Genomic DNA, 27,193 nt, shown 5'->3' with positions numbered 1-27,193 from the left:
TGTTGCTGTACAGATCTCTTACAAGAAAACTTGCATTTTTTTAAGACCTCAACAATTTGAGAACAAAGGAGGAAATACCAGTAGAGAAAATGCTGCAGTATTAGAGCAAGGCTTAGTGCGATAATTTTCACCCATGCTAATTATTACCAAGACATAGGCTGAGCTTCTCCTGTTTTAAAGACAGTTTGTAGCTACAAACAGCTACGACAGCTATATTAAACAGAAAGATTAGATGCAAATTTTACCTTGTCTGGCTGAAAGCATATGTGATATTAACAAACTCTTTCTCAACAGTACAAATGACAGTTAAAAGAATTGAGTTTTGCAGTAGAATGTGCTAACATTCTTGTCTGGCTACTGCTACAGTTTAAGTATTCCTTGTTTGAAAACAGCTTTTGCATTCAGCCAACATCCCATGCAGCAAGTACTGTAAACAGATGAGGTTTATCCAAATTAAAGTTCTTATCAGAATGACTGGTTGGGAAAAGCTTCACTAGATCAGAAATACTTTTGGAGGTTTTACTGACCTTATGTTTAGTTACTGGTATTTTTGTTAGCTCATTCAAAGCCTTACAACATGGGTTTGACAGTTATGAGAGAAGAGAGTTACATCTGAAGATTAAGTCCCTTTCGGATTCAACAAGACAATGGGAAGTGGCCAAGTTAGCTGCCCATGTCAGAGAACAGAGAGCTTACAAACACCGCCGTCAAATTCACAACCTTTTCACAAATTGGCTAAGCAGTTCAGATGGGTGAGTAGAGAATGCAGCAGAACACAGACAACGTGGTGTAACAGGAAACATACAACTTTTCTTACATTACATTTATACAAATTTACAATTTTTCAAATTAAATGGCTCTATAATTATGCAAGTGCTTTTTAAAAAATAAACATATACCAACTCAATGATATTTACACTTAGCAACCTGCTTCAGAAACGGCATGATTTTGCTATAAAGTGAAACTTCAGTGCACTGAAAGTGCAACTCACCCTTTAGAATTAACTTCTCTTCCCATGCAAAACCTCAGCATAAAAACAACTGGCTTTAGACAGTCACAGTTCAACTTCTTTTTTCTCATTCATCATAATGCAAAGACAACAAGAACTTGTCCACATCCATTCCTGCTGGAAATGAATTTGGTAGCTTCTTTTTCTGTAGGAGAGGAAAAGAATGGTGGTGTTGAATACCAAGAACCTGGGGATACTGAAGAGTCTGTAAGCATTCCTTTCTTCCTCAGCCTTCCATCTACCTTGTAGACACAACTGCACATCAGACACTGGAATGCATTTACACCTGGGTGTACCTCCCAGGGTACAACTGGCTTGAGAGGGGCAGGAGCAGCTGAGCTCTGGGCCCCAGCAGCAGCCCAGCCAAGCACAGCCTGGCTGCTCTTGTCACATCGGCCCTACAAGCGAGCGAGCATTTTTCAGTTACAGTACTTCGGGAGTAGGCTACTAAGTATGATGAATTACAAAATTACACGACGTCTCCTTTTTGATTATTTACATACATCCCCTTTTCACCTCTCACACCTTTGCTCTTTGCAGTTAAATCCTCACATCAAAGGCATGGTGCTGTAGACTACAGCAACTGGGAATACACAGTGTGGATTCCTAGTCCTGGTGGTAAACAAGGATGCAAGAACAGCTTGAATTCTAGCAAGGCCTAGTTTGAGTTTGGCCTAATTCCTACATACTACCTAGAAACTTAGTCTGAAGCTAGAATTTAGAAACTCGTTCATGTTTTAAGAGAAATAATTTGATTTTCATAGGTATGTGCAGAGAGTCAGCAGGAGTTACTTGTGTGTATCTGAAGACTATACTAATCTTAAGAAAACTGTTAGTTCAGAGTAGGCTCAAGAGGCAAAGTTGGTAAAACTGACAAACAGGATGTCAGGGATTTGGACTAGCACCTCTGAACCATCCCACTGTAATTTTTTTTATACATATATATATGTCTAATATATATTTAGAATTTTAAACTAAGTAAATGCCTGTACTTGCCTTTATTTTCTTCTTTTTTGATGGTGTTGGAGAGCTTTGAAGGTCTTTTCTATTTGCAGAACGAGAATTTCTCTCACCCTCGTTCAAGTCCTCTAGTTTCCTTTTCTTTACTGTACTCCTCAAAGATCTGAACTGTTGAGTATTGTCCTTCAGGGGGGTTGCAGTGCTAGTCCTTGCAATAGCCGCCCGTGACAGTATCATCAGCGTGTGAGCAGCCATACTGACGCTATTTTCACTACCTGTTTCACTAGCCGGGCTGCAGGCAGGCAAGTCTGGCGTAGCAGGGGGTACCATTATTCTAGGGGTTGTGCTATCCTCATTGAAGCGCCGACAGGTCGGTGTCCGTACGCTATCTGTAGTATCATCTGTATGCCTGTCCCCAACTCCAGATGGCGTACGGGGTACTGGCAATTCTCCATTTTCAACTGTTTTACTGGTCGGGCTATGCCACTGGATGTCTTGCAACATTTCCACACATTGTTTAGTGAACGGACTTGACAGGCAAAGGCCTTGGTTGGAAACTTTAGCTGGTTCTCGCTTTGGCTCCTTCGAAGACAAAGAAACGGACACTGAAGATTTGCCATTCCCATTCGACAGTGACCCTTGCTTTTTGTTCAGCTCTTGCACTGAAGCAACCGTCTTCTCATTCCATAAGCTAACACTTTGTTGGCCATTTGAGAGTTTGGCACTGTCCTGGTTCTTCTGTTTTTCATCAGTATCCCTTCGTAATTCATTTTCTTTATTTGCTGTAGTCTTGTGGAAGGGATCTAATGGAAGCCCTGCAGCTGCCACCTTCCGCTCAGGCTGTGGCTCTTTTGCAGACGTGCTTCTGTTGCTACCAACTTCTGGCTTACACAGAATTCTAGGCAACGTTTTATCCTTCTCTCTCTTTGCTACCTGTGCCTTAGCAGAGGATGATGCGGAGTCAGCAGCAAATAAGGTATTTTCATTTCTTTCTTTTTGGGATAAACTCTTAGTAGTCTGAATTTGGGCATTACCCCCTGGAGCAGGTAGGACATTATCAAAGCAAAGCACTCTCCTGTGGCTTTCACTTTGTCTTGAGTTTGAGCTTGTGCTCTCTACTGGTGCAACAGGTAAGTTCTCCTCCACTTTCCTTCCTAGTTCTGCAGTGATAAGCTTGTCTGAATTTCCAGTCCTGAAAATGAGATGAGAACACTTCAGCAACATACTTGTTCTTACTAGGCAAGTCATTTCAGCTGTGGCTGGAAGCCCCCACCTCCCCCTCAAAAACCTGTTTAAAGCTCTCTCCATTCTCTAAATGCAAGTATTTTATCAACACACAGAGACCAGGAGTAAGGGATAACAACTGCAGAAAGCTCAGAGAGGGCCAAAAAGGATGACAAAAAGGTATGAAACACAGCCTGGACAAAGAACAATTAGGTAGACTGGGGCTCTTCAGCCTGGAAAGAGAGATGACTGAGAGGAAATGCAACAGAGCTCTGGGGAAAAAAGCCAACAAAAAGGAAGCTATTTGTATATCATCCAGCAGAAGAACTAGGGGCATCAAGTCAAACTAGTATCAGGTGCAAAACAAAACAAGAGGTTTGGACACTGCATGTAATCAAGCCTGGGAACTTTTTTTACCCTGGCATATTTGTGCATGCTAGTAGTTTACTTGAGTTCAAAAAGAAACTGAGCACATTCACGACAGGATAGTCCATCCCAGAATACTGGTTCTGGCTCTAGAAGTCCTTGGAGATGAAACTGCTAAGAGGCTGCCAGAAAATGCTGGGCGATATCATCACGTGCATGCCTTGTACTCGCCCCTGTGCGTTTGCTGTAGGTGATGGGACACTGAGCAAGAGAAAAAGCTTTCAGTGGGTGTCTGCTCAAGAACACAGAAACTCTCTAGGGCGTGGTCTCCACCTGACAACTAGCCACATTAATTTGAAAAAGCCACCACTGCACTGTAGCGATATCAAAAGAAAAATGCTTCTGCTCTGTCAGCTCATACCACTGTTAGTCTGTGCTCTTCTTCCTGGCTTTATGCTGCATTTCCAAGAGTGGTTTCTGCATATTCACTATGCTAGTAAGACTCTCCACCTGCAGATAAGCCTTTAGGGTTTGTAAGAGGAAAAGTCAAATTAATTTTGGGAATGTAAAGGAGGTATGGGTGGTAGCAGTTTGTTTCATTTCCATGAAATTTGAGATGAGACAGAGGGTAGAGAGTAGAAATGAGAAATTACATTTCTTTACAGGGAACATTTTGCTCTCTTTGCTATGCAAAACATGTATCTGGAGATCGATTAAAATTAACAGAGTGCTGAATTATCAGAGTGATATTATCCAAAATCTTGCCTCTGTGGCATCTTAAAAATCACTAATTTTTGCATGCGTGTATACTGTATACCTTGGTATATGTTGGTTTGTTTTTTTTTTTTTAATAAGTTGACTTTATTGTTCCTGTTTTCCTCCACTTTAACTGAGTTCTGAATAGATTATTTTTTTGAAGTATGTTTTATTTCTACAATAAAAGAGTGTTTTACCTCTAATATTTAAACTGAACTTATCTCCTCCTACACTATTCTGCTCATTCCAACACCCTTTTGTTTCTTAAGTCCATTAAGGATAAGGAGACTTACTACTGAAGCCTTACTTTCTTCTCTCTCACTTGCCCAATAGAAAACTAGTACCTATCCCAATTAGCAATTAAGTTATCCTCCTCTATATAAAGTTAGCATGCTGTTCTCCTCACCACCTTTCCTTTGACTTTTCGCTTTATAAATGACCAAGCAGTGTTCTACAGCTGAAACACACATGCAGAACCCAATCTAACAAGCTCTACTGGATTTGGGCCAGAGAGTGGTAAAGGCAATGAGGCTATACTACAAAACCATGGGTAACACCCACCTGAAATGAAAAAAAAAAAACGGGGGGGGGAGGGGGGAAGGTGGTTAGTCAGTAAAATCTCCCAGTAAATATAACAGGCAATTTCTCTTAGCTTGGACTCTGCTCAAACAATTTTTATTTGACAATTGAGACAGGAGAAAATAAACAGAAAGCCATACAAACTTCACGCAGGAACAGTAACAGCAAAATTCTAGCCCAGGCTGCACCAGTACTAGCACACATCTGTATCAATAGTCCTAGCAGACAGACAGGAGGAAATAAAGAAGAGTACTGCTTCTGCCATTGTTAAAAAAAAAAAAAGCTGCTCTCCTCTCCACCAATATTGTGCAAAGTAATTCATGGCAGGAAAAAGAAAGCAAGTTTGAATACCTAGCACGACTGACCTTTGTGTTCGAGGATTTGTATGGTTCAAAGGCTCAGCTACACTTGGTACCAATTTTCCTGGAACAACAGATAAAAGTATTAATAAACTACAATATTCCAAGTAAATAATCTCACAGTTAGTACAATGACATTTCACCTGACAGAGAATCAATAAAGAAACACCCTGCAACAAAACTCTGCAGTTTTTTCCTTATTTTAAAGTTTACAGATTAATAGATTAGCAAAGGTCACCAACTAAGTATAAACAAGAAGCTGGCTGTCTACACTTAAATAGTATGTAGACCTGGCAAGACAAAACCAACTATGCTGGACTTAGAAACACACAGCAGGGATTTCCAAGTAGAAGGGAAATAACCACAGGGAACTCTCAGTTATCCATCAGCAAAGCAGAATGCAGACTAACTATACAATCCTACCTTTTTCCTTAATTTGCAACTTCATTCTGTTTGCATTTTTATGAGTAAGCCTACCCTTTTTAAAAAAGGTAGATGGACTAAAGCACAAGTTGTCCTTATAACTCGATTTATTTCTAGTCTCAAATCTTTTTCTTTACCCCCTCCCAACACTGACAAATCAATGTAACTCTAGTCTTCTTCCAATTTACTATTTAAAGAAGCAAGGTCTCAATGAAATGAACATACAAAAGCATATACCTGAAATGGCAAAGAGAAAACAGACAGGACAGTGCATTTTCTGGTATAAATATGCAACACTTCTATTAAATATTAAATATAAATTGTTGACTCTTCTAATAACTTCTTTGTCACCACGTGGCTTTGTTTCAATGGGAGCAGTAAACTGTACTTACAACCAACAAGATGAAAAATAATCAGAAACAGAAAGAGAAGTAAACCTTTAAAATTGCATTAGAGTCTTGAAATATTAAATTTTGTAAATAAGCTTGATCCCAAATCTGGAATTATTTTATACACTGGGAGTTCTTCTCTGTAAACTGAGCAAAGACAGTTACTAACAGCAGGTACAGGTCTCTCTCAAAGCCATCCCAGCAGTTATCTGGCAGAGGAGAACTGGTATTTATAAAACTTCATTACTCAGAACTGACATGTCTTTAGAAGCCCCTGCTTTTCTTCTGCCCTTCTCAAGAATGCAAGGCAGGCACCTGTATTATTCTTGTTCCTTGCTCCAGGAATCTTTTGTGATTTGGGAGGGATGGGAAGTTTTGGGACGCTTCTGTTGCACACTGGATTAGCCACAGGCATATGTAGAACCTTGAAAGAATCAAAATATTCCATTAGAATTTACCAAAATACTCCTTATCACTTCAGCTTTGATTCTGAAGAGCTTCATTTGTGATGTACTACCTGGCGGGCTGGTGCTGAGAATGTATTTCCGTTTTGTCCTACTACTGAGAGAGGTATCATTCCCACCATTCCTTGCAAGACAGGTTGCACTGGAGATGCAATTATAATGGCAGAACCTAGAAAATATCAAAGTGTTAAAGTTGTACATGAACTAAAAATAATTCAGTGAAAAGAAAAGCTTCAAAACAGGATTTCTTAAAATTATGCATGGTCAAACCGGTGGGAAGAAAAGCTCTGGCTTTTAGAAAAACTTCACTGTCCTTACTATACATCACCTCTAGAAAATTGTGTAAGTACCAGTGTCATTTTTAGTTTATATTGAATTCTTTAGTTAAAGTTCGTTTTCCTTTTTAAGAAATGGTTCAAAATTAAGCTTGAAGTATGACAAACCTATGTTAAGGCTTGAACTTTAATTCAAAGTGATATATAAAACCCAGTAAAAGTAACATTGCTCATTTTGCTGCTTAGTAAAAACGAACTGTTATTTGCATCCTATTCTCCACAATTAGCATGCTCAAAAGTCATTAGCAGAATTATTTTTTTTTCTTAGAGTGCACCCATAACACCTTCCACTCACAAGCACACAAGCTGGGAAAGGCTATCTTTGTATGTATGTAGATATCTAATGTATATTCCTGGCTGGTAGGAGGTGTTAAGCGGAGTACACAAAGAGTCTAGTTAATTACTGGGTTTGAGATTAATTATTTTAAAAAAAAAATAGCACAATACGACTAATTTGGAATATTTGAGTTGAGTTGAGTATAAACTATTTAAATAATTGTTAAAACAGTTGTTTTAAAACAGTTATTCTAACAGGTCATAAGAGCGTCCAGCTGCCTGTCCTGGTTTCGGCTGGGACAGAGTTACTTTTTCTCCTGATAGCTGGTATAGTGCTGTGGTTTGGATTTGGGATGAAAAGAATGTTGATAACGCACTGATGTTTTTTACTTGTTGCTGAGCAGCCAAGGACTGTCCAGCTTCCCGTGCTCTGGCCTGGCAGCAAGCAGGCAGGAGGTGCACGGGGAGCTGGGAGGGGGCACAGCCAGGACAGCTGACCCAAGCTGGCCAAAGGGATATTCCATACCATACAGCATCATGCTCAGTATATAAAGCTGGGGGAGTTGGCCGGGGAGTGGCCGTGGCTCAGGAACTCACTGGGCATCGGTCAGCGGCTGGTGAGCAATTATGCTGTGCCTCACTTCTTTGGTGTATCCTTTTATCATTCTTATTATCATTAGGATTATTCTCTTCTTCCCTGTCCTATTAAATTGTCTTTATCCAACCCACGAGTTCTACTTTTCCCCCTGATTCTCTCCTCCATCCCATGGAGGGGGGACTGTGAGTGAAGGGCTGTGTGGTTCTTTTAGCTACCTGCCGGGTTAAACCACACTGCCAGACATACAGGAATTATAAAATAGGGAAACTATTACAGCACGTTAATTGAAAAGTGGAAGAAAAATTTCAAAGGTGAAAGAAAAATTTATTCCACACAGTTCTTCAGTTACATGAGCACTACCAGGAAAAAAATCAAATCAAGAAGAATGGGTAAACTTCTATTTCTCTCTCTGTTAAGAAAAAACCCACAAAACCACACAGTTGCATAAAGAAATCCTAACGATAGGAAAGGCCAGAGCTCTCAAATCTTGCACATACTGCTGCACTGGCCTCTGACCACAACAAAATGAATACACACAGAAATTCAAGGATAACTGCAATAAGTTTTAAGTTTTGGAAAGAAATCTAAATGTGTTCATTACAGCTAGTTTATGGTTAGGTTGAACATTTCAAAAAGCACTTAATTTTTTTTATTGCTACTGCAATAAAAATGCTTGTACCAGGAGAGATTTTATATTATGGAAAGAAATAATGTTATACTTTTACATTTGTCTAAGTGTACTTCTAGTGTAAAATTACATTTTTGGAAAATGAAACAGAACAAGACAAGTAAGTACTTTTGGAAGGGCTATCTACATCCAGCCAGTTACATAAACTAAATATGGATACCTGTAACACATAGCATTCTATTTATAACAGGAAACTTATTAAAACAAAAACCCTGCCTTATTTAGCCAAAACAATGGAACCTTTTCTAGTGTAAGCCAAAATATGCTTCCTAAATTTATCACTGCTAAAAATACATAATTTAACCTTCTGAAATATCAGGCTTCTTTTTTTTAAAGCAGCCTGGTCAATGACTCTTCATAGTTTTTATTTCATTTTTAGTAGCAACTACTATACTCAAAAATACATAATTCCTGGCTAGTTTCAAGGGGCAGACAGAGCAGTGCTTAAAAACTGTTTACTTTTAATGCACACACAAAAAAAGAATACAAATGCTACATAAACACCACATTTTCAACCATTTTCGAATAATGAAATTACCTTGTGGGAAGTTTGGGGAGACAGTCTGGTTTGCTGCAAATGTATTGCTGGATCTAGGAGGAGTCCGTAACTGTTGTACAGCTGGAGCTTGGGCAGCAAGCGGCATAGCATTGCTGGGCAATACAACTACATTTGATGGTGTTACAGCTGTGCCCAAGGTAGCTGGATCAGTCACACAGGTGGCTATATAAAGGTTGTTTGAATTCCCAAAAGCTGTGCTTGTTGCCGGCATCAACTGTATAAATCCCCCTTCCTTGGAAAGATTAGTTGCACCTGCAACTGAAAAAACAGTGCAGTCTTCATTCTGAGTGTTAACTGAGGTGACCACAGGATCCTTAGGTCTAAGCATGAGAAGATTCTGCTCTGCCAAAGCTGAATCCACATTTTTTTCTGTGTCTTCTGAAGTTAGACATTTGGACATGCCTGCAGTTTTGGCTGGGGATTTGGCTGGAGAAGACAATATTATAGTTGGCAAATTTTCTCCTGTGATGCTGGAAACAGCATTATTTAACTCTGTGTCTGAGGAAATAAATGGATCATCGCTGATGATGATCTTGAGGGACATTATGTTGGAAGGATCAACATCCATTGGTTGACTGCTAGAAGATACACCACTTATACTTTTGGCCTCATCTGTTGAGGATGCAGTTTCTGCGAGAGGAGAGTGGCATATTTCGGACGCAGTAAGATTATTTTCAGTGGATACTACAGAAATTTCTGTACATGCATCATCACCAGAAGAGAAATATGTATTATCAGCATCTACTTTAGTAGAAGATGAAGGTTCTTGCATTTCCCCTCGTGTTCCCTCTGAGTTTGGCAGTCCTGAAGGGAGGTTAAAATCTTTCTCACAAGGCTTATCAAGTGTATGCTGATCATTTGAATAAGTTTTGTTAGAAGTATCAACAACTTCAAGCTGCAACTCTGTTTTGTCAAGATCTGAAATCTTCACTGCAGATCCGGCAGCACAGTCTGACTGCGTACTCTGTTCCTGATGGTTAGAGCAGTGGCTAGAGTCCTCCTGTAAAATACCAGGTAAGGTAGCTGTATTGTTTGTTACAGCATGTTCTCTTCCTGCATCTGCTGATGGGCTAGAAATTGATGAATTGTTTTTTCTCAGCAGTACACTGTGGCCAGGGCTCCCATCAGAAGGGGTTTCAGTAAGTGTTTTTTCAGATAGTGATGTATCTGGTGATAAGTGACATCTACTTCCAGAATGTGTTTCGTTTCCACTAGTACCTTCTGCCAAAGAAATCTGCAAACTACCAGAATGAACATATTCTAAATTAGGACTACTTTGAGTACTATGACTTAGTGGGCCTTTTTCAATTTCCATAGCTCTTTTGGATACTAATGCAGATGACTCTTTTTTATCATAAGAATCTCCACAGTGTTCATTACATTCACTATCAGAACTCTGTCTCTTGTTAGGTTCAGTCAAACCAGGCACAGAGTCAAAAGCAATTTCAAGCTCTCCAATATGTTCAGGGGTAACAGTTTTAAGCACTTCAGTTTGCTTCCTTGGTCTACAATTTCCATGCAACTGTTCGTTGGTTGTATTTTTCTTACTCATATCATCATCATTAATGCTGGTCTTCAAGGCACATGATGCTTCTCCTAACTGAAAACCTTTACAGGATAATGATTCTCTAGAATTATCACCTGTAAAGCAGAGAATAAATTAGTTCCATAATTATTAGAGCAGATGATCTTTTTACAGTGTTTTAGAAGCAACTTATCAGTTCAATGCAAAACTTTCACATGAAAGTGGGAATAATGCTAATAAGGTTGGATAAGGCTCTGAGCAACCTGATCTGCTAGATGATGTCCCTCCTCACTGAAGCAGGGTTGGACTAGATGACCTTTTAAGGTCCCTTCTAACCCAAAGATTCTATGATTCTACTCATCCTTACTTTCAAGCTGAGTGGAAGTTATATGAAACGTATGGTTATATACATTAGTCAATCTCACAAATCAGTCTGTACATAAATAAGTATACACATAACAAGCAAACAGCTCAAGTCACCAAATCAGATTTCCAGAAGCACAAAAAACTTCTCAGGATAAAGACTTCTTGGCTCTATTTTTCATATACTTTCACTAAATATCTGCTACTGACAACTATTGTTAAGAATGGGCTAGACAGACTAAACATACCTTTTGTCCAGCATAAGATTCTTTTTGTCTATTAATTAACCAATACATTACAGAATACAGAGAAAAGATTAATAGGGTTAGATGTAAAATATTATCTTTACATTTTCCACAATGAATATTGCAAAGTATCTCTGCTTTGAACAAGATAACAGATTTGCAGATATTCTGGTTACATTTAGGAGCTTATGAAGCACAGCCTGTAAGTACACTGAGGGACTACTGTTAACTTTAATAGACTGAAACTTTCTAACAGACTAGGTGTATCCGCACGTTCAGGCAATGTAAATGTCAGATTGGGTATTACTACTGAAAAGAGAGACATCTTGAAATGTACAAATTGTTTGGAAATCTTTTCATAATTAAAAGTGAACAGACCAGAAGAGATCTTCAAGAAAAAGAAAAAAAACCCCAACACCTACATCTGCTAGTTTCTTCTGTTCCTAAAGAACTTTCCAGTGTTTCCAGGTTATCCTCATCCACGAGAATTGCATTTTCTACTCCACTCTGACCAGAAATACCAGCAGGTAAGTTCTTGTTTACCTTGCTCTTTCCTATTTTCAAAATAAAGCAAGAAGAATGATTGAATATGTCATTTTACACACAAATGTGATTATTACATTTTAAATGAAGCATGGAGGTTTCAAATTCAAGAAATGCCATTCTAAACTCAAAGAACTATTTGTCTGTATTCATTACAAATTCAGAAATACCATAAAAATATCCTTATATTTTATGTGAGGATATCCATGATCAGACAAATAGAAAAATTTTACACCAGCATAGAAAAACAAGAGTCTAAAATAACAGCAATGAAACAATCACCGAGCCAGCACAAAACCAGAATTTCAGCCACAAGAAAATGTTGTACTTTATAGTCGTGTATAAATGTATATAAAAATCTAGTTCTGAATTGAGGGACACAGATGCTATAAAGTCCATTTCTCTTGCAAAAAAGGCCTGCTGAGTTATCTTTGCTTCTTCAAGCAACCCTTAGGAAAAATCATCATTCATGATGCTTTATAGTAATGGGACAACTGAGTAAAATATACCCTACCATAATCAAATAAGTCAAAGAGTGCCTGAAAAGCTGGATCTGATTCTGTCTGTTCTAGAATGTCCTGTATAGCCTCTTCTGACATATGAATTTCACCCTGAGAAAAGACAAGATACACAGAACTGTTAGACAGTTATTTTAATAACTGAAAAGAAAAACAGACAAGAACTGTTTTCTTTACAGATTGTTTTCAGTTCTATTACTTCTGCTCAGCACAGAAACATAAAGACTAATGCTGGAAACATTTCTGCCACAAATTTAATTCTGTTAAAAAATATTACTGATTAAATTTTAAGAAATAAAGTCCTCCAATACTCAAATGTCTTTGTCAGACAGTACACCCTGCACATGTGTATTGGAGTATTCTCCACATAATGACCAGCATTAGTTAAGAACCGTATCTCAGGCTACCCTGCAAGATTATGCAAATGGTATGAAGGCCATGAGCCTGCACTAGTCAACCACTGGTAAAAAAAAAAAAATAAAAATCCCCAAATTAACCCTATTTTCTTGGTTTTGCATCTATCTAGAAGACAATGCTAGGCAAAGAGAAGTTTTATTTCATTTACTCATTACATGTTCTATAATAGAATCATAGAATAGTTTGGGTTGGAATGGACCTTTAAAGGCCATCTAGTCCAACCCCCTGCAGTGAGCAGGGACACCTTCAACTAGAGCAGGTTGCTCAGAGCTCCATCCAACCTGACCTTGAATGTTGCCAGGGATGGGGCATCTACCACCTCTCTGGGCAACCCCTGCCAGTGGTTCACCACCCTCATTGGGAAAAATTTCTTCCTTATGTCTAGACTGAATCTACCCGCTTTTAGTTTAAAACCATTACCCCTTGTCTGGCTCTGCTAAAAAGTCTGCCCACATCTTTCCTCTGTTCCCCCTTTAAGTACTGGAAGGCTGCAAGAAGGTGTCCCTGGAGCCTTCTTTTCTCCAGGATGAACAATCCCAACTCTCCCAGCCTGTCCTCAGAGGAGAGGTGTTCCAGCCCTCTGATCATTTTTGTGGCCCTCCTCTGAACCCGCTCCAACAGGTCCATGTCTTCCCCTGTGCCGAGGGCTCCAGAGCTAGACGCAGGACTCCAGGTGGGGTCTCACTAGAGTGGAGTAGAGGGGCAGAATCACTTCACTCGACATGCTGGCCACGCTGCTTTGGATGCAGCCCAGGATACGGTTGGTCTTCTGGGCTGTGAGCGCACATTGCTGGCTCATGTCCAGCTTTTCATCCACCAGTATCCCCGAGTCCTTCTCAGCAGGGCTGCTCTCAACCCCTTCATCCCCCAGCTTGTACTGATACTGGGGGTTGCCCTGATCCAGGTCCAGGACACTGCCCTTAGCCTTGTTGATCAGGAGGTTCACATGGGCTCATTCCTCGAGGTTGTCCAGGTCCCTCTGGATGGCATCCTGTCCCTCAGGTGAGTTAACCACACCACTCAGCTCAGCATCATCTGCAAACATGCTGAGGGTGCCATTGATCCCACTATGTCATTGATGAAGTTACTGAAGAGTACAGGTCCGAGTACGGACCCCTGAGGGACACCACTCATCACTGATCTCCATCTGGACATTGAGCCGTTGTCCCCTACCCTCTGGATGTGATCATCCAACCAATTCCTCATCCACTCAACAGTCCACCCATCAAATCCCTATCCCTCCAATTTAGAGAGAAGGATGTTGTGGGGAACTGTGTGAAAGGCCTTACAGAAGCCCAGACAGATGACATCCATAGCTCTTCCCCTGTCCACTGATGTAGTCACTCCATCACAGAAGGCCACTAGGTTGGTCAGGTAGGACTTGCCCTTGGTAAAGCCATTCTGGCTGTCTCAAGTCACCTCCCTGTCCTCCATGTGCATAGCTTCTAGAAGGATCTGCTACTTTTCTGTGGAAGGCAGCTGGAAGGCACAGCTACATAGGACACTGCTCTAAGGTTCCTGTTTCAAGTTGACTTGTTTGGTAGCCACCCAGGACAAAAATGAGTAGTGCACTCAGTACATTGTCAAGCATTCAAATACACAATTTCTCCTGACTTCCTAGAGATCCTCTAAGAACTCTACAGATTTTGATATGCTGGTTGTAAGGGTGGATATCCCATGTGATTGTTTTGTCTCAGCTACTCCAACTAAACCAAGAAGCTGCTCTGATTTTGTTCTGCTCAGAAAAACAGAATATTTTGACAAAAATTGACCTAAAAATCACCAAGTGACAGAAGAATAGCTATACCTCTACTCTGTAAACAGGCAATGCCTCTACTCTCCTGTCCTTGTCATGAGGGCTGTGAAGATTTTAATTCCCTCATTAAATCGTTTGTAACTCTGTGATTTCCAGCTCGAGTGCTGCAGGAGAATGAAGCAAGAACACTAGGAATTTAGTTTGTAGAAGTTGAAATGTACATTTCCTCCAAAAGCAAAAAAATATTAAATTTTAAGAAAAAACATTCTTATTTAGGCTCCAAAGACAATTTCTCCTGCTATACTAGACAATCCATGTTTATCTTACAGCAAATCAGAAAATCAGACCAGACTAAACATGTTTGGAGACCACAAGATATTTTAAATTCCTTTTTCTTCTACAAGGTTATTGATCAGATCCTCAGTCAGAAGCTGGTACCAAAGATCCAGTGACAAGCAGGCAGCTGGTGACTGTGGGACAGTGTACTTAGATCTCAGTCTGCAGGGTAACGTTACCAGCTAACTGCTGCTAGAAGAGGTCCTACTCCCTTGGCTTTTGACTCTGCTGCATGCTTATGCTGCCTTGTAAAGACACTGCGAATGAATTCAGAGTGCTAAACTGGCTCACGATTATACCCAGCAAAGTACCCTGTCAGTTCAGGTCCTTGAAACTGTCCACCACCATACAACAAGGTAAGAGTTAATGCCTATGCAAGGGAAGCTGTGGAACTGCCCCTGGGGCAGAAGCTAGCCATTAGATAGCCTTAGCTGTGTTGTAAAACAAACCAACAAATAAAAAGGAGCAATCTCGCATATCAAGACAGTTGACAGAGGTTCAGCATAGTTCCCGTAACTGATCATTCTCATGTGCCTGGTGTTCAAAAAATGTAAACAGGGCAATCCACACCTACCTGAAGTCCAAGAATTTCATCAATTGAAGTCTCCTGTTCTGTGGGGCCACTGTCTGTCTGTTTAGGGGCCTGAGCAACATTGCCATCACTGGAACACATTAGTCATTAGTTCAGAACTCAAAAATAAATCAAAATACTATGTATGAGGTTTAGAGGTTCCTTTTATTACCTGCCCAGGATTTTGTTAATGTTCTCAGCAAGCTTCTCCTGAAGAGATTTGTTGCTCAAGATTTTTTCTCTGGCATTTTCAATAACCAGTTGCTGGAAAACACAGTTTTAAAGGGGTCAGGTTTCTATTTTTATCATCACTAGAAAAGAAGCATGAATTTCTTGTTTTAAAAAAAAAAAAAAAAAATCAATTCAACACAGAGAACACTCTTCGTAAAAGAGAGGCAGCCAATCTGTGACTGCATGACATTGCTAGGAAAATTGTCCCAAGACATTCCTGTACTTCTACTCTCCTAAAGTACAGCAAGGCTTATTGTGCTTTCTGGTTTCCATTCTCTACAAAATTACTGTATTCTGACAGCTTACAGGTATCTTAGCAAAGCCAATAAGTCAAGGAAAAAAAACCTCTACATAGCTATGCCATCCTCACTAGTTTAGTACACAGAAGAGCTAGTTCAAATACAAAACAATAAATCTATCTTCTGAAGTTAATTTCTATAATACCCAAGACAAACAACATGTAAAAGACTAGTTCTCCTTAGTCTGAATTAATTTCTTAAATGTAAATACCTTCCACAAGTATATACTCACTGGGAAGTTACCATCTATGAATTCTTCAAGTGGCTCACTTTCTTTTTCTATTATTACTTCATCAGAGTCTTGAGAACTTCTAGTTGCTGAAAGAGGTACAGATGTTGCAATGCTTTTCCTCTTCTGAGATTCACTGAAACATTGCAGGAAATGTGATGTACTTTGTGAGAACATAGCAAACAATAGACCTAATGGTCAGTAAATCAAGTGCTTCTCTTCCTTCTTAGCAAATGAAGGATTTTAATCGACAGCAAATTAACTACATTTTTCACAATGAGGGTGGTGAACCACTGGCAGGGATTGCCCAGAGAGGTGGTAGATGCCCCATCCCTGGCAACATTCAAGGTCAGGTTGGATGGGGCGTGCTGAGCAACCTGCTGTAGTTGAAGATGTCCTGCTCATTGCAGGGGGGATTGGACTAGATGTACTTTAAAGGTGCCTTCCTACCACAACTATTCTATGATTCTATGACACATACCGGAAATACAAAAAAAGCCAATATCTGTTTCATTATGTTGAATGCATATATTGTGTCTGACTTCATAGAAGTTACAAATACATGGACTGTGGGTTAACAGCACAACAGCAAATTGAATTCCATGCCCACTATTCAGTATTTTTCCCCCTCCAGTACACATTACTGTAACTGGTGGTACAGGTTCCAATTAACTGTCATTCAAGAAGAAGACTTGGGCATCACCAATGAAAATAAAGATCTCTGCAGGAGCAGCTGTTGTTAAAGACTCAAACAAATGTTAGGTTTCATAAGAATTTAGATTATGAATAGGAAATGCAATGCTTTTATATGAAGTCATGGTGTAGGCTCTTCTGAAACTATCAATCAACAGTGGCTCTAAAGTCACTTATAAACAAAAAAATCATGCAGGAATAGAGAGGACTTGGAAATGTTATAAACGAGTAACAATCTGGAATAATGGTAAGCAAACCCATAGATTGGGATTTAGTCAGAGATAAAGACAACAAATGGAACACAAAGACACCAGCCAACTCATTAAAGGACACTGGAATCCAAGAACAAAAAATGCAAATCTAGCATAAGAACAGTTTTTCACACCACTTTTAGTGCAAATATGAAAATATTTGCTGACAAAATTTATTGAAGCCAATCATTTTGCCACATTAAAACCACACAAAATATATATCGATATAACCACACAAAAATTTACATCGATACTGAGAATTTTCAAAATGTATATGGATATTTTAGAAGACATACTAAATCTCAGGCACCAAGATTATCTGTCTATGTCTAATACCGGAATAATGTAAAGACCGTCTATATGCAATAAAAAAATCACCTCCTATCAGTCTAATGTTAAGTTCTTTGACTTTCCTTTCCTTTGTGAAACATCACACACCGGCCACTTTCAGTGAGTCTTAACCGTGAAACATTCCACCACCTAAGAAAATTTTCACTAGAGGTTAGAACACCGCATAATCTCTAATGGTTCTTAAGAAAACTCCCATGTCTACCTTTTTCTTCGTCCTGGAGAAAGCAAGTTTGAATGAAGCTTTCGTTCTTGTGATGATGGAACAGGAATGTGTATGAAATCTCCTGCTTTATAAAGGAAAAAGAAAGATCATGATGCCAGTACCTTTTCCAGTGACATTGTTAAAGCACTACGGAAATCTATACATTACTTAATATGTTCCAATCAATTCCTGGGAATTTATATAAAATAATGTTGTTATTATCATGAAAATGAGAACCTATTCTTTTAAATATATACTGAGAAAAACATCCACTTGATGTGGATCATCCCTATCTGCTAAAACAAGTGTTTTGGGCGAGGGTGAGAACACTGGATAGAATAATGACAAATTAATGCACTTCTGAGCTCTGAACTCACATTAGCATGCAAGAGCCTCTTTTAGGCACTCCTTTTATTTTAATCACCTGAACCAGTCTGGAGAGCTAGGGGAACAAAGCATGAATTTTCTGAAACTTTTTTGGTGGAAGATGGTTAGCCCTGATGTTAGAAACCTTCCATTTATATCGAAAGATTCTTCCCCCCAAAAAAAGGTTTAAAAAAAAGTGTGCAACTTACTGCTGATCTTGTTGTCTTGGGTTTGTGACTGGTGCACAAACAACGTATTCAGTCTTGCCTGTGACATGCTTTGATTTATTGTTGGCCTGTGAATAACTTGAGGAGATACAATAGAAGAGGAATTCTGTGGCCCTGACTGATGGGCTACAGACAACAATCCCGAGTTTGCAGGAGCTGATTGCTGAAGCATTCTCTGTCTTTTCATTTCTACAATTCCACTTCTTGTACGTGCTGGAGATAATAAAGGCAGGATGAAAAAATATGATAAAGGAATTGTAAAAAGTTGCCGATTTTCCAAGACCTAATTAAGGATGCTCCATTGAAACCTTTTTGTGCTTCAACAACTAATTCATGAAACTCAAAAAGTAAGCAACACCTATCTTTGTCTTCTGTGTTATAGGTTTGAGACAAAATAATTTTAGTACAGGCAACTTACATAGACATTGTAACCATGCTTGTATGTCTGCTGAAATATTTACAGGAATAAATCATACCAAAATGATATTTCGTACATAATACACCACTCATATAATTGACCTGCGCTGAAATAGTTAAACCAATGTAAGTTTGCATTTATTTATCAGACTAAATCTGACAAATTTAAACAACAGAACACCACCCAGCTCAGTGAATCTCAGCTCCAAGAATAATCACTACCTGTATTTCGTGTTCTCTTTTCTCACACAGGTTACTTAGTAGATGTACTACAGAGAGAAAAAATTTTTTTAAGTAAAGTAACTTTTCTTTTTTGAGAGTTCATCTGGCAGTTTTTGTAATGAAAGAAACAATTCTAGATAGGAAAAGATACTTGTTCTATTTTTCTTAGACATATGTTTGTATGCATAAAAAATAATTGTTTCAAGATTGTAACACATTTTTATATTCCCCTTCAACAGAAATGAAACTGAATCATAATTTGAGTGGTTATGTTTTCAGTTCCTCTATGAACCACAAATTAAGTCAACAGCTTCAGGATTGAAGCAGCAGTTTTTAAACCTTTTAACTGTATAAACTTCTAAAAAGTTTTCAGCAGAGAAGAAAATGCTATATAGAGAATTAAAGCCCCTTGCAAAAAGCTCAGCTTTTCTTATTTTCCTTTCTTGATCATTACAGTAATCCACAGACTGCACTGAAGACAACAGACATGCTGAAAAAAACACTGCAAAAGAGATTTGACAACATTTTAAGAGTATGGATGCATTACCGATTGCTGCAGCATTTCCCCATTTTTTGTCAAAACAAATAATTTGATCATAAAGCCTATTGATTCCATGGAATTGGCTCAGTTACTTACTCCTTTGATTAGCAGAAAATCCTGTGGAATTCTGCATGCTCCTAAAAAAAAACAAAACAGGTGACATAAATAAAAGGAGCACAATGGAAACACTCAGTTATACAGTGCGACATCATCTGTCATATGGTTAATGTCAGTCTGGTCCCAACCACACATTACTTCAGAAAGCTTTGATCTACTGCTTGTTATTTTTATTCTTTCAAACAATGGTCACAGATCCTTCAAATGTAGCTTACTGCTATATTTTTGATCAAGTAACCACAATGGTATCAGATTCTAAATGAGTCAGAGTATATTGTTTTATTACAGGAAGACCACATACACTAATGCCCTCCTTATCTGCTAGTCCTGCCTTAAAATCTTGACACGTCTACTCAGCTATTAAATCTCACATACCTATCTTCTTCACCATCTCTCAGAGGCAACAGAGAGCAAAACCATTCTCATACAATGGTAAGAGAAGCTGATCAACATAGGGACTCACTCAGAGTATTTTACTTTCTGAATTTCAAAACTGTATTACCTGATCTGAGAAAGTGTATAGTCTAATTTTTTCCACAGAGATGACATCATTGCTGGAACTTCACTTGTTGTTTCTAAAATAAACATAAAAAAACATTTTAGATACCTAAAACAGGTACATATTGAGAAAAAGTAAAGTCACAAGCAAAATTATTATTACGAGTGTTTCAGACATCATCTAACTTTAGGTGTCTAGTCACCTTCTTAATATTCTGTTAATTAGAGAGCCCTAACTCCTAATTTAAGAATTTTGATTGATACGAACACACTTTCATCATGGGTACAGTTCTCAGTTTTAGAAGCTGAAATGAAACTGAGGAAAAGACATTCATGATGGCAATTCTCAACGTAATCTGCACATGGTGTTGACTCCTGGGCAAACACATGCTAACCTAACTCACTTCTGGGAATGGTATTCATATTCTGAAGTCACTTTTGTGCTTTTGAAAATTGTAACCTGGCAGACAGGCCTTTAAAAGCAATGGTTTATTTTAAGATGCCATCCAAACAGGTAAAAACACTTGGTATTTTTGAAGTACAGAACGTTAAAGTATAAATGGAAAGACGTAAGCCAATCAATTACAAAGTTTTTCAAGTTACAAAGTATTTTAAAGAAAGTATGTTTGAGTCTTAGTTACCATTCCTATTAAACCTAGTGTGAAAGGAAAAAAACATTCAGAAATGTTCCAAACATGGTATGTCTTAAATTGCAAGTCTTAGAACCAAGCACCAGTAAAATCTGATCATACAACATGTGTCAAAAAATAGTAAGACTTGGCAACATTCAGAAGCTCAACAACTGTTTTTAAAAACAGGAAACTCTCTAACTCTGTCTCTAACACTCACACAAAATATTAAGTTATTGAGATTATTTTAATTACTTTTAAAAACAAGACAAGAAACATTTCACACCATAGGACTCTTCCAGGTTATTTCAAAGAATCACAGAATACCTCAAGTTGGAAGGGATCCATAAGGATCACAAAGTCCAAATCCCTGTTCCTCACAGGACCACCTAAAACTAAACCCATATGACTAAGAGTGTTCTCCAGACTCTCCTTGAACTCTGGCAGGCTTGATGCCATGACCAGTTCCCTGGGGAGCCTGTTCCAGTGACTGACCACCTTCTCAGTGAAGAACCTTTTCCTCATGTCCAATCTGAACCTCTCCTGATACAGCTTCATTTAATTGCCACGTGTCCTATCACCGGTCACCAGAGAGACGAGATGAGCACATCCCCCTCCTATTTATAGTATAAATAATAAACATTGCAATTTTACAAGCATAAACCCACACATTTTGCATATTTTATTATATCTTTGTGCTTTATTACACTAGAAGTTCTGCCCAAATTTAAGGGAAAATATATGCTGGCAAATCCAAACTAAGATCTTCTGATTTTGCTCACAAGACGCTGATCTAACTGGCCATTGTCTGCATAACATGGAAACCTTCAACTTCGGGCGTAGATGGAGGATTGCTCTAAGTCCATATATAGGTAGAGATATTACCTCTTCTTCAAGGAGTTCACAACAGATAAGTAAGAAAAAGAACATAAAAATCTCATTCTGAAGGCTTACCTTTTGTTTTCATGGCTACATATTCATTAAGAATAGTTGTCAAGTTTTTTCCACACAGGGACTGGAAAAAAAATACCGATCTTAGAATCTTCACTAATAACTTATATTTCACCTGCTGTATCACATTGTATTTATGCAGTTCTTTAGAAGACTACACCACGCTGACTCTCAACAGAAAGAACTGTACTTTATGCTGCTGGTGCTCAGCTTTCTCAAACTAGGTAGAGAGTAATCTATGGAACAAAATGCCATTATGAACACAAAATCTGAAGTTCTTGATTTCATTGCACAACACTGGTAAGGCAGTTAGAGCTGCATGACCTCCACTCACCTTTGTTATTATGGACTAGAAATACAAAAAGAAGATGATGAACAGCTCTAACAGAGTAATGAGTATGTAGCATCCTGGAATGCAAAACGTGTTAAGATGCAAACGTGAAGAGAACTTCTGTCTGGAGTGAAATTCTTAACAGTCTCACAGGATTAACTTTCATATCACATTTCCTTGTTCTATTATTTTAGGTGAAATAAAAAGAATTAAGATTTTAAGGCTATCACTATCATTTGTTGTACCTTCTTGCCTTGTTTGCTAGCAGAAACTCTACAGGGTATGACAAATACAGCCCTTACTGCAAGTATTTTGAGCTGCAGTGGGACACTATCATATCATCACTTTTCTATGAAATCAGGAAAAATATTTCTACTGAGAAAAGGAAGATAATTAAAAGCTTTAAGAATCTGGATAATCTCTTCACATTTGGGTTTTCTAATTTTTGCCAGCCATAGCTTGGTTCTCAATACCCTATCCACAAAGTACAAATGACTGAACACGAAATAAGTTCAATGGTCTGTTTTGAATAGATGCATCAAGACCTTGGACCTCAGAAAAGATTTCCACAAATTTTGAATACTGTGGACAAAATCCCAGACAATATAATTAACTGATATATTAAAAGAATGAAACGTAAACCAGGAAAAAGATACACATATAAACATTAAAACATTGATACATCTAAATGCTGTAATTTGCATACTATATTAAAAATCCCATTTTGTGTATGTTAAAAATGCAAAGCGTCTAAATATCCTGTAGCTATATGCACATTATCTACATATGTAGCTGTTGTGGTTTAACCCCAGCCAGCAACTAAGCACCAGGCAGCTGCTTGCTCACTCCCCTTGGGTGGGATAGGGGAGAAAATCAGAACAGTAAAAGTGAGAAAACTCGTGGGTTGAGATAAAGACAGTTTAATAGGGAAAGCAAAAGCCACGCACGCAAGCAGAGCAAACCAAGGAATTCATTCACTACTTTCCATGGGCACGCAGGTGTTCGACCATCTCCAGGAAAGCAGGACTCCATCATGCTAACGGTTACTTGGGAGGCCAAATACCGTAACTCCAAACATCCCCTACCTCCTTCTTCTTCCCCCAGCTTTATATACTGGGCCTGACATCATATGGTATGGAATATCCCTTTGGCCAGTTTGAGTCAGATGTCCTGGCTGTCCCCCCTCCCAGCTTTCCATGCACCCCTAAACGTCTTGCCAGCAGGCCAGCATGAGAAGCTGGACAGTCCTTGACTGCTTAGCAAAACTGAAAACATCAGCATGTTATCAACATTATTTTCATCCCAAATCCAAAACATAGCCTCATACTAGCTTCTGTGAAGAAAATTAATTCTATCCCAGCTGAAACCAGGACAGTAGCTACACGCTGTATTTATGCACACCCAAAGTTCCACATTTCACCTGGGACAAAGCAGATGATACTCATCAAAGAGGAAGCCAAACCGAAACACAGCTTTTGTCAACAAAATTTGGTAGCCTGAGATAAAGCTGGCCTTACCTAAATATTTAATATGTACTTGAAATGGAACATTACCAGCTGCCATGCCTAGCATAGGAAAGCGACTGTCAATAAATTAGAAGAGCAGCCCTGAAACCAGTAAAACCCTTTCGACACCCTTTCATATATCAACCACAAAGGTATAAAGCAGACTAAATGTAATATGCTGAAAGCAATTTGCGTATTTTACACTTAAATGTTTCTTAGTAAGATTAAATATTAGAAACCAAATAACCACTAATACCACAGGATGCAAAAAAAAAAAAAAAAAAAAACCCACAACACCCCAAAACCAGAGGGGATGATCTAACTAAACGTTCTAAGCAGCATTTGAGAAGTAATTGTTACACTGAGAAATCTCGATTTTCTTCTCCACAGATGCAAGACAATTTAGTTTTCTGGTTTGCAAATACAAACTCACCAACAAGCAGGCTGGAATAAACCCATCCTCTGTACAGTGCTCTGCATATTCTTTCAAATCTGAGCTTTCCAAAATAAATTCACGGCAGGTAGCTAGAAGTTTTTCCTGTTGTAAATACCCTGAAACAAATCAGATGGAAAATTTTGCTATTTCATTCATTACTTGTGCTCAATAGCTATCAAACCATTAACATAAGCAGCTGCATACAATGTTGAAATAATGAGGTGAAGATTTGGGTGTTAGACAAGTGAAGTTATTTTGAAAGACCATGTATCTTGCAAATTATTTCTTTAATAAAGCCAGAAAGAGCACAAAATATTACTGATATTACACTATAGTTACAAACTATTCCAGATTGGAAGTGAGACAATATGAACAATTTCTGACTGATCTTTACTACAGACAGTACTGTACAGACAAGAAAAGTAAAGTTCTTGGTTCGGGAGGCTGACAAACTAACTCACGTGGGCTGAACAACCCAATTTGATAATTAAATGGAATTCTACAGTAGTTTGTTAATAAAATGCATTGCTATGTAACAATAACTCTCCACGCATCCTCCTGTTTCAAAACAGGTAAAATCTGTGCAGCTGTTAGAACAGTGTATAAGATTTATTAAAAAAAATTGGCATTGTACAAAAATTTATAATAGAAGAAGGTTTTCCCCCCTCACTCACTGTAATTTTCATTTTGAATAGATGCACTAGCTGCAACTTGTGTCCTGTATACACCCCAAGAGTCAGCAGTTAACCTTAACAGGAAATATACTGGAAAAGTTTATTTTTCCAAAATTTCATTCCTCAGCAAATATGTTCTGCTTTAATCAAACTTTTTAGGCCCTGCTTTAATCTTCAAATACTTTAAACATTAAAAGATAGAAATAGACCAATCTGAATGAAGGATTCTAGAACAAAGAACCACAAAAGAAAACGTCTCGTTTTTCTTGCTTGTAGCAGAACTGAACATGCAACGTTTTAAAGAAAGGATAAAATATGTGCCTAATTATACAATGCAGGATATATATACATTAGCATATCTATTTCAATGGATGCCCAAAATGGTCCACCTCAGTTCAGGAATGCCTACAGAAAAATGCAGCCTTTAAGTTAGCGTGAAGACAAGTATCTTTCAGCAGATCTGAGTATAGCTGGAAAAAACAGATTGTATTTCAGACACATAAGCCCTTGTTCTGGTCTTCAACAAATAAGCAAACTTGAAAGTTAAACACAATTGGGGAATAACCACTGTGAGTTTAATCACAGTGTATGAGGTGGCCTATCTGACAGGTTATTAGTGGTTAATTACCACAACATTAGTGGTACCTGTAGAAAGGGCTGTCCTATTTAATTTTTCAAACACATTTTGCTAGAAAACTCTCAAGCCACTAACTGCTGGAAGCTGAAAGTGTATTTTAGGGAAACACCATTACACACCAGTCTTATTCCTATCCACTATACCATCTAGTGTTGGCCAGGATGGAGGATGGGCTATTAGGGGAGGTGGAGCTTTGACCTGTGCTGGTATGGCTGTTCTTACAACCAAACTCATTTGGACATTTACATAAAAAGTTGCAATTTTTCTTTCTTGAACCCGCTACTACAGTATTGCAAGGGATGACCGAATGCTTGCATACAGGCACATTTGGCACATACACCAATTTCCTGCAAAATAAGGCATTCCAAAGTTTAAAAATGCCTGAATTAAGATCTTCTGTGCAACTGAACTGAACTGCTTGTGCACACCCTGTGTAATGACATAACAGTACACAATCTTTAATATTGCCAAAACCAAATGAAAGGGACATAAAGGTACATACAGTACCTTCTAAGTAGGAATGATTCAGTATTTCGTTCTATTTTAAGAAATGTAAAGACACACACCTAACTCATAGTACACATTCACTCTTACATTAATTAGAAAAACAGAAATTTTCTTATGCATTTTTCTATGGGTGAGCTTATCTTATCATTTTAGTTTTGCTGCTTGAATCCATGTTCATCAACCTTCACAGCACCAAAAAGACTTATCTACATAGGAAACAAAAAGATGGAAGAAGAGCTGCACTGGGAAGCCTGTTTATCCGCCCAAATTCAGAGATGCCTCATGGAAGAGGAATCTCTATTTGAAGGTAGAAATAGCTACAAGGAATATCCTGTTCTACAACCTTAGTTTGCTCAGAAGTTTTCTAGACATGATACATACACCATGCCACAACACACAAGATAGGATGGATCATCCTTAGGACACATGACGTTGACAGGATTGTGTACTACATCTGCAAGCCTCTGGTAAGCGCAGAAGATAAGCTTTCTACCCAGAAACTTGTAATTTAACCATTTTTTTAATAGAAAATTACAGCGAGAGCTCTCTCATGCCTGATTTTAAATCTCTTTTACAATGCACAGAGTTTCTAAAAATGTTCTATTGCTTCACAATAAAAAAACCACTGCATCTCTTTCTAGCCTTGTTTCTCAAGACAGTAGCAAGAAAAATTGTGCTGGAGGAACACTGAAGGAAAGATTCAGTCTTAATGGCTTTGGATTCAAAAAAATTGCGGACAACTGAAAGCTGAGTCTCACAATGCAAGCTGCCAGGAAATCGTGGCAACCTATGCCAACAGGTGCTTACATGTGGGACTTAAATATGTGAGTCATATTTTTGATTACGATCCACTTGTTCTTATCTGTAGCAGTACCTAAATAATCCAAAGCATAAAGTCTTTTAAAAAACTCACCGCCTGCTGCTGACGTCCTGAACGCACTTACTCTGCGCTTTCAACAGACACTCAGCAAACCCAAACACCCAATGCAGCCTCCCAAGTGACAGAAACAGGGAGGGAAAGGAAAACCAGCTGAACCCTAACCTAGCCTCCTCTGGTATTTCAGCTCACCCTTGCGCTCCTCCTGTGATCAGATACTTTGCTAAAGCCCAGTCACCAGGCATCTGTCCGTAGGTGGACACCAGGGACCACCACGTTTTCTTGAACCCGCGGAGAACCCGGCTTCAAGCACAGCCCGGCAGCAGCGCAGCCCGGCCCGCACGGCCTGTTGAGCTCCCCTGCGCGTGCGGCGGCTCCAGAGACCCGAAAGTCCCTTAAGATCGAGCTGCGCTTTGTATCCCGCTACTGAGCGGGCCGGGGGGAGGCGAGGGGACAGCCCGGAGACGGCCGGGCCCAGGGCTGCACCTCGGCGGCAGAGGCAGCGACAACTCCGGCCCCGGGGGGGGACGAGTGCGACGCGGTCGAGGGTCAAGGCCGTGGCTGCTTCATTCTCCTGCCGCGCCGAGGGCGCAACCGGCGTCTGACAAGCCCGGGCGCGGCCGCGGCCGGCTCCCCGTCCCGGGCGTCCCCGCCGCGCCTCAGGGGCGAACGGCGACCCCGCCCCGCCCTCGCTGGCTAACTTACCCAGCACCAGCCGGGCCACGTCGGACGGCAGCAGCAT

At 39.2% G+C, this 27,193-nt stretch overlaps 1 protein-coding gene across 1 annotated transcript; it reads right to left on the bottom strand.

Moving 5' to 3' along the window:
• Positions 1-987: 987 nt before the first annotated feature.
• On the bottom strand, positions 988-27,193 carry NPAT (nuclear protein, coactivator of histone transcription; the record flags this gene model as incomplete). The annotated part of the gene is made up of 18 exons (XM_082004262.1): positions 988-1,155; positions 2,007-3,162; positions 5,261-5,318; positions 6,382-6,490; positions 6,584-6,699; positions 8,966-10,627; positions 11,542-11,673; positions 12,177-12,273; positions 15,264-15,351; positions 15,433-15,524; positions 16,023-16,155; positions 17,517-17,601; positions 18,092-18,322; positions 19,386-19,426; positions 19,909-19,981; positions 21,488-21,548; positions 23,754-23,872; positions 27,157-27,193. 18 exons carry the CDS (start codon positions 27,191-27,193, stop codon positions 1,078-1,080), a joined length of 4,368 nt encoding a protein of 1,455 aa, XP_081860388.1. The 3' UTR covers positions 988-1,077.

This window comes from Phaethon aethereus, assembly GCF_964289735.1.
Source record: "Phaethon aethereus genome assembly, chromosome: 1".
Classification (NCBI taxonomy): Eukaryota; Metazoa; Chordata; class Aves; order Phaethontiformes; family Phaethontidae; genus Phaethon; species Phaethon aethereus.
This window is presented reverse-complemented; position numbering and strand designations above follow the sequence as displayed.